The sequence below is a fragment of the Melitaea cinxia genome, chromosome 1 (genome assembly GCF_905220565.1).
Source record: "Melitaea cinxia chromosome 1, ilMelCinx1.1, whole genome shotgun sequence".
NCBI classification, from domain to species: domain Eukaryota; kingdom Metazoa; phylum Arthropoda; class Insecta; order Lepidoptera; family Nymphalidae; genus Melitaea; species Melitaea cinxia.
Window position 1 is genome coordinate 2,192,225 of NC_059394.1, and position 11,420 is coordinate 2,203,644.

Here is an 11,420-nt window from a genome sequence, read left to right on the forward strand (position 1 = left end):
GAGCATAGAGAAACCATGGTTGAGAGCTTATTGGTTGAGAGCACTGCTTTGTGCACTGCTTTGACCAGTGTTGCCAACTTAGTGGATTTTCCACTAGATCTGGTGGTTTAGACACCCCTTTTGGCGGGAAAAAATTGGTTTTAGTGGCTAGTGGATTTTTTAGTGGTTTAGGTATGTTCCAGTTAGTGGTAAGCTTCAAAGCTTACCACTAAAGAATGATCTAGTATATTTCTTGGATTTTTTCACAGGCACACAAAACGCAAAAATGGTATATTTTTGTTGTGTAGGCAACGCCGAACGACTTCAAGCCTGTCGGCTGTTGGAAATTCCCCGAAAATTGTTTATGAATTTCTTGAATGAACCTTTATATGTTCAACTATTGGGTTAAGTTTGATTTGATTCGAAAGACCAAGTTGTTATTTATTTACTCAGTTGTCAATCAGTTCAGTGAACAGTACAGTTCGCTATTAGTTCGCTATCGTTCTCTAATCTCTAAACGATACTTACTTCTCAATCTTGCTTTAATTTGTTTTTAAACTGTTTAGCGCTGTAAAATTATTTTTGAAATAGTTTTAAATAGTATTTGATAATGCCCAAGCCACAGTACAACCAAAAGTTTCGAGATTGTTGGTTACGTGACCCAGGATTAAAGTATTAGTTGCAAGTTGTGGAAAGCACTGGTGGTCCAGTAGCTAAGTGCAAGATGTGTGGTACGTTATTAAGGAATCAGGTAATATATACATCGCCGGCAAGAAATTGATGGGGTTGGGGGGAAAGTAGGGGTGGGGGTGGGAGGGAGTGTGGGTTTTTCACCCCCCTGGACAACTATTTTTGTGTAAACCCCGTTGTTACAGAGATATCGTGGTTGAAGTTTTGAGGTTCAATTTTTAAATCGGAAAAAATTAACCTACCACCCTTGAGGTTAGAATAACGCTTGACTTCAGCGCTGCGGGAAGCGCAGCCCTTCCGAGGGCTGCCCTCCCTCCGTGCCTCCGGCTTAAAAAAAATACTCTAGGAGTAAGGCAGACCAAGACCACATGGACAGTGGGGTGCTCCGATTCGGTTTTGGGTATTTTTCGAATTTCTATACCTATATTCTAGCACACAACGTTACTAATTTTATTAGAATATTATGTCTGACGCGTTATTTTGTTTAAAAGAGTCTATTTGTCAGTCGTTAAAGATCAGTTCGTATCGTATTTTGATTTTGTAGTAAAGATCGTCTTTACGTAAATTTGTTCGAAAATAACTTGGTTAAATTTGGTGATGAAAAATATATTAAAGAAAAAACTTAAATATAAAATATATATTTTTTAAAAATTCTTTATAGAATAATTAATGATATTTTTAATAGAGATTTTAAAAAAAATCATTGTGTATACTTGTTTTTTAATTGTTAATTTCGCGCTCCCACAAGTATTCGCTGCACCAGCCTCTCTGTGTCCTGAATCATTATTTATCATTTATCTTAAAAACTATTTATTTACTTACATTATACTTTTTACTTTATCAAGATTGTTAAAGAGAGCAATGTTATTAATAATTAAATTCTCTATAATTTGTTTCCAACATTTTTTTTTCTGGAATCAATTTAACAAAAGTTATTTAAGCATGAATCGGAAAATGTAATTAAAATAACTTGTTTATCTGTTTATATTACTTTTTTGTTACTAAAGCAGAAAGTAATTACATTACAAATTGCAGATGAAACTGATTCATCAGAAGACGATCTTCTTTAGTAGTTATGTACTTACCTAATTCTTTCCTTTTTTTCTGTAGTTACATTAATTATTGTTTCCTGTAGTACGTAACTTAAATAATTATTATTTTATTTCATGATAATAATTACGTTGTTGTTGTTGTATTTTCAAATTATATTTAGGTAGGTAGCCGTTGTCTTTGATTTTTTTTAGTGGAATTCTGGTGGTTTGAGAGGCCAATAAGTTTTAGTGGTTTCTGGTGGTTTACACGGCTTCATTTAGTGGGTTGGTAAAAATAAAGTTGGCAACACTGGCTTTGACGTTTGAAATACAGTGCTGAGTAGATGGTTATGGATGAGGATGTCTAAAAGTAGTTAGCCGAAATCGAAAACAATTTTAAATATCATTGCATCCAAAACAAATAGAGCTCATCATAGCTTTGTAGCAACTTATCTTATTTTTAAATTTAGTTACAATGTCTGATAACGATGACGATTACATGTGCGAAGAAGAAGAGGATTATGGCCTGGTAGGTTTCTATTGTTATTGTCCTTTAAAATAACATTATTTGTATATATTTATCATACAGTTATCAAGTAAAGTATAATTTAACATTTATAAACGATTTTGCAAACGCCGGTAAGTTTAAAAAACTCAAGTTTTTTTTACATCGCTTGTCAAAGAGAGTTTGATAATGCTTTAACCCAGCCATACTCAACCTTTTTTTTATAGGGGCCACAAACACGTTTCAGACATGGTGTTGCGGGCCGCAAGCAAAAATTACTTAGAATTATTTAGGTTTTAATTAAAACGTAATTCCAAGTTAATAATGTAGTTACTTTATTGATGAAAAAATAAGTTTTGACAAAGATGTATATGTTGAGTATAGTGTCTCTAATCCTACGAAAAAATTACTTATTTGTTAAGTAATATAACAATATAGTTATTTTATACTTATTTATTACACACAGGAATACTCGGAGGACAGTAACACTGAACCAGATGTCGATCTTGAAAACCAATACTACAACAGCAAAGCTCTCAAAGAGGATGAACCCCAAGCAGCCCTCCTCAGTTTTCAGAAGGTCCTTGAGTTGGAAGGTGGAGATAAAGGAGAATGGGGTTTCAAAGCTTTGAAACAAATGATCAAAATTAATTTTAAATTGGTATAGCTTCTTATTTTGGATAGTTTTAATTTCATTTCCATCAACACCTTATTGTGTACTCTGGTTGTTTAAAAAATCCTAAATAAGCCAAACTACACGACAGAACTAATTCGAAGAAGGTAGCAAGGCTTCATATAATGCAATGCAAATAGATGCTTGCAAACAGAACAACACACACATAGAAAGCATTTATTTTTCGTTTATTGTGTGAATAGCTGTGTGTACCTTTGATTTAATAATTTAATATTGTATTTTGTAGGGTAACTTCACAGAAATGATGGCACGATACAAGCAGTTGCTGACATATATAAAGAGTGCAGTCACAAGGAACCACTCTGAAAAATCTATTAACTCCATTCTTGACTACATATCAACATCCAGAAATGTTAGTACATTAATATATATTTTTTTTTATTTACCATCTAATTTTTACACTAAGAACTATTAACTTACAACTTTAATTAACTGGTTACTGTTGTATAAAAATAAATTTTAGAACATCTGAAATAAAAATATATTTATTTAAGATGGATAATTTTACAGATGGAGCTTTTGCAAGATTTTTATGAAACAACATTAGAAGCATTGAAGGATGCGAAAAATGATCGGCTCTGGTTCAAGACAAACACAAAACTTGGAAAGTTGTACTATGATCGAGGTGACTTCAACAAACTGGCTAAAATACTGAAACAGCTGCATCAAAGTTGCCAAGTACTGATTTCAATGTTTACTTATTTACACCAATATTGTTGTTAATAATGATTATTAAAAGATTGGTATTAAAGATATAAAGATTTATGATAGATTTTTTTTATAAATAAGTTATTTTAACAAATGAAAAATTTGAAATTACCTTCTATTTAATATTATAAAATCACTGTTATTTTTCTGTATTATTATGTATGTTTTAATATGTTTTGTTAGTTACCATTTAGTAAATGTTCGTATGTAATATTTTCTGGTGTAGTAATGCTTCGTGAGGTTGTCTTAATGACAGCAGTGTAAATATTTGTTTTGCGTCTGGGTGTGTGTTTTTGTGGTACTCCACATCATGCCTCCAAAAATCCTTAAAATTGCTAGTTCTGGTTAATATTATTAACATGTGCTTGTGATAACAAAACTACAGGAATAGCAATATTTAGATAACTCATGATTGTTAAATTATCCACCTACCTGCCACGGGCCATGTCAAACATGATGAATTAGCTATAATCTACAGTTAGTCATGATAATGTTTAAAGACTGAGTCAGCGAGTTAAATTTAATTAATGGTTCTTTATTTTGTCAAATAATTTCTTACAGACAGATGAAGGTGAAGACGACTTGAAGAAGGGCACTCAACTTTTAGAAATATACGCACTCGAGATACAAATGTACACCGCTCAAAAGAACAACAAGAAGCTCAAAGCTCTCTACGAACAATCTCTGCACATTAAATCAGCTATCCCCCATCCATTGATCATGGGTGTTATAAGAGGTGACTTATAACTTTGTTATTTTACGAGTGTGGCTTTTTATAAAGTTTAGACCTACAATTTACTTGAGTTTTTATTTTAATTTTATTTTATTTTAATTTGGATAGAAATTTTATTTTGGAAACAAACGGTATTAAATCAATATACAGAAATACAAAACACAATAGTATCACTTAACCAAAAATAGTTTCAGATATTTAAAAAGAACATATAACAAAGTTCAGAAGAGATGCTTCACATTAATAGTTATATATCAAAAACTTAATAATAGTACTAAAAACATTACTACAAATTGATTATAAACCACAGAGAGGAAAAAAAGTAATCAATAAAGAAATTCAAAAATAAATACGGGTATCATGAAACAAAATAAAAAAAACTAATTTTAATAAATCATTTGAATGCACTTGTGATGTTTTGTTTTGTTATGAAGGTTATAAATAATTTAACTTTATGAAGATGATAATTATCAACCACCCATTTAAAAAAAAAAAGAAATTCTGTATATATTATGATTAAATTTGAAGATTGAATTGTACTTAATTCTTTTTTTATTTAAAATGTAAAAGTTGAGCTCAGTAATCACATTGTTGTAGTACATCCCTATTGGTCTCAGGATTGAGCCCAGTTCATGCTATATTGTATTTGTTTATTAATAATATTATTTCACTAGCTGTGCCCACAACTTCGTTTGCGTGGAATGGTGACTTTAGACAGCATTTTTTGGATATATCTTTTGGTTTATTTTGGATCATAAACACCTTTGTCTGGGTATTTACATGTTCAACGTGATCATTTAAATGGGCATAACTTTTTCATTTATGAACCAATTGACATGAAACAAACACTAAATGTTAAGTAAAGTTGACCATAATATATTAGTGCAAAACCGCATCTAAATTGGATAAGCTGCTTCTGAGATTAGCACGCACAAACATATCACAATAACATTTTTATTATATGTATTGATTATCTATATATTGATACACTAAGGTTAAAATGTTTGCCTCCATTTTAGAAAAAAACCTTACAATTACTCAACATAAATTATATATCATTTTATAGATAATTGCTTGTTCTACCGTCATCCATAACTAAAAAATTTATACTATTTAAAATGTTTAAAAAGGAACGTTAGGCATGTCTTACAAAAGAAGGAAGGCTATTTTTTTTTCTCAAAATTGCGGGTGAAAACTGCAGGGTCCAGGTAGTATAAAAAAATCTTGTAGTATGTAATGTAGTAGATAATACGTAACTTTGTCCAGCTTAAAACATAGGCTATATTTTATTCCGATTAATCACCGCAAGTGAAACCGCCTGGCACAGCTAGTATATTGTTAAACAGTGCAATATTTTGGGTTTACTCATACAGTATATACATTTATTATACATTTTTGTTTTTTGTTACATGTTTATGTTTCGTGTTCACTGTAATACATTTATTTTATTTATAAGAAATTTAATATGAATTTCAGAATGTGGCGGAAAAATGCACTTGCGTGAGGGAGAATTCGAGAAAGCTCACACGGACTTTTTTGAGGCGTTCAAAAATTATGACGAATCGGGTAGCCCCAGGCGCACAACCTGTCTTAAATACTTAGTTTTAGCTAATATGTAAGATTCCTTCACCTTTGTAATAATTGTATAGTATAGTGTAAAAAAACTAAATGTAAGAAATAGTCATTAATTTTTTTTCCTTCAATTTAAATTAGAAAAAATTAGTATATAATGTATACTTATAATATAAAAAAAAAAAAACGAGTGTGACAAGTAAAACTTCTTTAGCAAAAGGCTTACACAATATGCCTGCACTGTGTCTCTTAGATATATGAAACGTAACTGGTTATGAGAGGAAGAGAGAAAGAAAATGTGTGCTTGCACCTCTCTTCCTCAGTTCGCCTCGCCCGATCACGCTTTTCACGCATTCACCAGCTTACTCCGCAAGTCAAGCTGTTTTTTCTCTTTATCGCAAATATTACAGACAAACTACGAAGCATAAATTACGAAATAATTATTTATTATTATTCAAAGCAAGGTGTGTCAAAATTTTAGTATTGCATGCTTTTATATATTTTAAATTTCAGGCTCATGAAATCGGGAATCAACCCTTTCGACTCACAAGAAGCGAAACCTTACAAAAATGATCCTGAGATTTTAGCGATGACCAATCTTGTGATGGCTTATCAGAATAACGACATCAATGAATTTGAATCAATTCTCAAACACAATAGGAACAATATAATGGATGATCCATTCATTCGGGAGCACATTGAGGATCTCTTGAGGAACATTAGGACACAAGTGTTGATTAAGCTAATCGGACCTTACACGAGGATACATATACCTTTCATATCTAAAGAGTTAAATATAGATGAGAAAGAGGTTGAGAACTTGTTGGTTACGTGCATTTTGGACAAGTGAGTTATTTTCGTTGTTTGTATATTTTTAATTTAATCAAATTTTTCAATTAATGACAAGGTTTATTTATAACTCTGAAGTATTTTTTTTAAATAACCCTTTTTTGTACAAAATAATGTTTCTGTTTTTATTTAATTATAAATTTTTTTGAATACAAGGTTTTCTTATTAAAATTACTTAAATTATTTTTTGTTGAAGTTAAAAAGTCAATATTTGCAATGGACCTTAAACAGAGGAGAATGTTTAAGAACCTCCTAAATTCGAATCAATTTAAGATTTGACTGTGTTACCTCAAAACTTAATTAGCTGTATAGATTTTGATGACTTTTTTTATTCAAAAGCTGGTACTTGTCACGTGATCTCATTAAAATTTAAGTTACACGCCGGGTAGCTATTGAGTTATCCGTAATAATGCGTACCTAATTGACTAAGCATTCAGCGTGGTGACTATGGGCAACACACATGAGTTCACGCCATTTTTGGCGCGAACTTGTGGAGGCCTATGTCCAGCAGTGGACTGCAGTAGGCTGAAATGATAAATTGACTATTATCTCGACGTAAATTGGAGTAGTTGTATGTAGTTAGCGAGCTATAACGTCCGCGCTCCCCAGCACGATCAGCGGCCGCATCGACCAGGTGAACGCCGTGCTGGAGCTGGCGGCCGGCGCGCGCGACGCGGCGCGCTTCCAGGCGCTCGACAAGTGGACCGTGCAGCTCGCCGCGCTGCACCACGCGCTCGCCAACAAGATGGCCTAGCGCCTCGTGTCGCCTCGTGTCCCGTCGTGTCGTCTCGTGTCACCTCGTGTCCCGTCGTGTCGTCTCGTGTCACCTCGTGTCCCGTCGTGTCGTCTCGTGTCGTCACGCCTCACGACGTGGTGCGATTCGGCGCAAATGCAATGCATTTCCATTTTGTGACGAACAGCCATTTTACGCAGGCTTCCATTGCACTCAGTATATTCCGTTTTTTTGGAAGAGTCTTATTTGGTAAACAAACCATACATGGCATAAAAGTTTACTGTAGTTCACAGGAAATTTTTTCGAGACTAGGATGAGACTTAGGATTACCCAATGAGAGCTTTGTGGAGAACAATGTTATTAGTCCTTTTTTAGATGTTGCCGGCGCAAGGTTTTTTATTCATAGTAAATACAAATAATGTGACAATAATAGGGTCGACTTTTTTTCTAGACACAGGTGGCCCGGCCCTATTTTGTTGTAAATTTTATTTTTGACGTCTTTTTTACCACTATTTCACGTAAACGAAATATAAATTTGTTGCCTTTTATGCTCGATGCTCGATTAATATTTTTTTATTTTTTTGTAATTCTGTACCTCTACTAATTCTTAGCAAAAATATTCAATATATTATTAGGTTTTGAAATAATTTTAGCAACATGTTAGCGTTAAATATTTGAACATAAAATGAATTTTATATTCGTCTATGGCTTATTAATATTGTTAATTCATTTGCTCTTTGTGTCACTTTACTTACAATATTACTCTATTGTTTGTGGTCGGAAGTACGCCATATTTGTTTACTATTTAAGACTATTCCAAAAAAATAGAATATAGGTATGTTAGCATGTTATTGCAATTTGATAATAGACTAAGATCAAGTGATCTGATCTTAAAATGTTAGTCAAAACTAAAATCAATTATAATGAGTCAAGTGTGCCTCCTTTTGCGTAAATAATTGTATTTATTGAATCAAAATGCATTGTGTCGCATCGCATCAAATTGTGACGACGGAATGACGGACATAATAATTATAATTTTTTTTTAATTTCTGGACAATTGTCAACAATCAAATTATGCAATTGCTAAATCAGTTTCAAACTTACCTAGTTCCTCAAAATCCCAACAAATTATGTAATTATAATACATATAACTTCATGGACTTTACACACTGCCGCACATCAAAATAGTTAAACGTATGTCTACACGTAGCCTCACATTATTAAATCCAACTCCAGGCGCATTGAAACGTCGATTAGGCTTTATTAACTGTGTATTTACTTGGAAACAACTGTTACTCGTTTACCTGAAACTCCCCATACTTGTTCACAAATGAAACAGAAGCTTTGGAAATGTTTCCCGTAGTAAGTTATTTACAATATGTCAACGATGTGTATTGCACATCAGTGGTTAATTAGTAAATACATGGCTTAATGTTTCAGCCGGAAAAAAAATCATTAAAAATTGTAATATTCATTTTTCTTTAAATTAACAATCAACTTATTAAATGTTTAGTCATTTAAAATGTTCAGCCAATGTGAAGTAAGACTTAAAAATACATGTTAGTTACTGAGGTAAAAATACCCATGTAAAAAGTTACTTCCGTGACATTGGTCAATAAATTAAAATACCTTTGAAGGCAATAAAATTCTTAAATTGAATTTTTTGGTGTATTATTTATCCATTTGCTAAGTTGTTTTCGTGTCATATCTCATCTACATAATATCATATAAGTTAAAATCATAGTATCTGTAATTTGCATAAGCAGTGATAAAAAGAAATTTAAAAGAAACTAAAATGCTTAGTCTGATAAGATAAAAAAAGTACAAAGTTGATATTAAGCACTTCATTTTTTTCCGCTAGTAAAATTAAATTATTCATTTCGCTACACCTAAAAAAATCCTTTGATATTTTGATATTTTAAGCGTTGCGATTTCAAATTTTTGAATATAAATACCAATGCTGGCAAACGAAAAAAAAAACCGACTTCAATTACATCGACAAGTAATACAACGTAACTAGAAGAAAAGATAGTCAAGTAAATACGCATTATCAAAGATTACTCCAAAAGTTGTAATCGGATCTCGATGAAATTTATTTTTTATTTAATTTATTAATTAATTCTTCTCGATTAAATGTGACCACATGATTAACATCGGCTTTCGATTAAATTAAAAATCATCAAAATCGGTACAACCAGTAAATAGTTATGCGGATTTTCGAGGGTTTCCCTCGATTTTTCTGGGATCCCATCATCAGATCCCGGTTTCCTTATCATGGTGCCGCACTTATTATATCTCCTTTCCATCATAAGAGGAACTTTTCCCTCTTATTATGTTTACGTATTATTACAGGCGTAATAAATAAAAGCAAAAATGTTATGAGTAATAGGTTTATTTTAATAATACATCGATTATGATCTCCTTACACTACTTTTATTACATAGTAATAATTATACAACAAATGGACGGACTGGTATATCACAGGTTAGTTAATATACATTGCCATGTTAAGTACCTTGCAATATGCAATATTAATAATTTTCTTATATGAAAAAGAACCGTCAAGACATGGCGGGTAGATGCAAAACATCTAAGCATATTTAAAATCTCAAAACAGTATACAAAATATATGTATTGATTTAATAGCAACAAATTTATGTAAGTAATAGGAATTTAGTCATAGGGCTATTCAAATATCTTATATCTTTTTAAGCTTGCATGGTTACTAAAATCATGATTTATATGTAAAGATAAAGTCATTAATTCATTCGTTCATCATAAATATAGGGCTGTCAAAATGATCTAAAAGTAACTGTTTTTTTATCCTGTCTTACATAAGCATAAAAAACATGTTAGATGTTTTACATCACGAGTAAATATGTAATTTTAAAGGTCGAGTTAATTAAAACGTAAAATATAATGGCACTAGTAAGTTAAAATGGTAGTTTTGAGTAAAATAATTTTTTTCGTTGATATGTCGGTTTGAACACAAAATATTTATTTCTATATAATATTTTTTAAGTTTACTTTCGATGTTCATTCGAACTGGCAACTCTGGACGTGCCAATATTTTTAACCTATAGGATATTTCTTTTAAATCATACGTACTTAATTAGATTGAGATTACAATTCGATATAAACATTATATTAATTTAAATAACATTTTTTGTATAATATAAAATATTCGAAAAAAATAAAGCTGTAAAAATATACATTTTTTTTTCTAAAAGAGCACCATCTTTTTAACCATACGAATTTATATAAATTTAAAGAATTGTATTCGAATAAAAAATGGAATATGTTATGGGGAATGTCAAGGTCAACTTAATGCCCAATTCAACTTAAGCAGGATATTGTAAATGCCTTAAAAATAAATGCAATTCCAGCTTTTTTGCTAATTTCAAAGTAATAATCAATTATGTAAATTCATGCTTTCCTAATGTACATATAAAATAACTTACGTTTAGTGACGCAATATTATTAAACAACTGTTCCATCTTTAAAATCTACCTTTTAAAATGTTTGAACTTAAAAGGCAGCCTTAAACAACCAAGCGAAGCGAATGGCTTCGATAGGGGAAATTATTATATAGTAGTATGTGTAGTGTAGTAATGGATAGTTGTATATAGCACAAGCAAAAATTTTTTTTTTATCGTCATTAAATGTTTATATAACGCACTGGTTGTAAATTCATCAGCCTGGTAGTTTGCCAGTAGCGTATTTTAAGATTAAGTGCTCTGGGATTATGACGATTGCCACCTTAGATTTAAATTAGCCAAAACCTAAAAAAAGTTCGTACACTACGTATACTCGATTTGCGGCTCCCTTCGCCGCTCCCGGGTCCTGACTCTTTAGACCCTGGAGGTCGTCCATTAATCACGATGTTTTAGCAACTTTTTAACCCCCTATCCCCGCTTGGTAATTGA

At 31.7% G+C, this 11,420-nt stretch overlaps 1 protein-coding gene across 1 annotated transcript; it reads left to right on the forward strand.

Moving 5' to 3' along the window:
- The first annotated feature begins 2,019 nt into the window (after nucleotides 1-2,019).
- Nucleotides 2,020-7,515, forward strand: LOC123665708 (COP9 signalosome complex subunit 2). Its single transcript, XM_045600002.1, has 8 exons — nucleotides 2,020-2,229; nucleotides 2,672-2,866; nucleotides 3,126-3,251; nucleotides 3,410-3,577; nucleotides 4,169-4,343; nucleotides 5,817-5,955; nucleotides 6,426-6,758; nucleotides 7,371-7,515. Exons 1-8 carry the CDS (start codon nucleotides 2,176-2,178, stop codon nucleotides 7,513-7,515), a joined length of 1,335 nt encoding a protein of 444 aa, XP_045455958.1. The 5' UTR covers nucleotides 2,020-2,175.
- The last annotated feature ends 3,905 nt before the right edge of the window (nucleotides 7,516-11,420 follow it).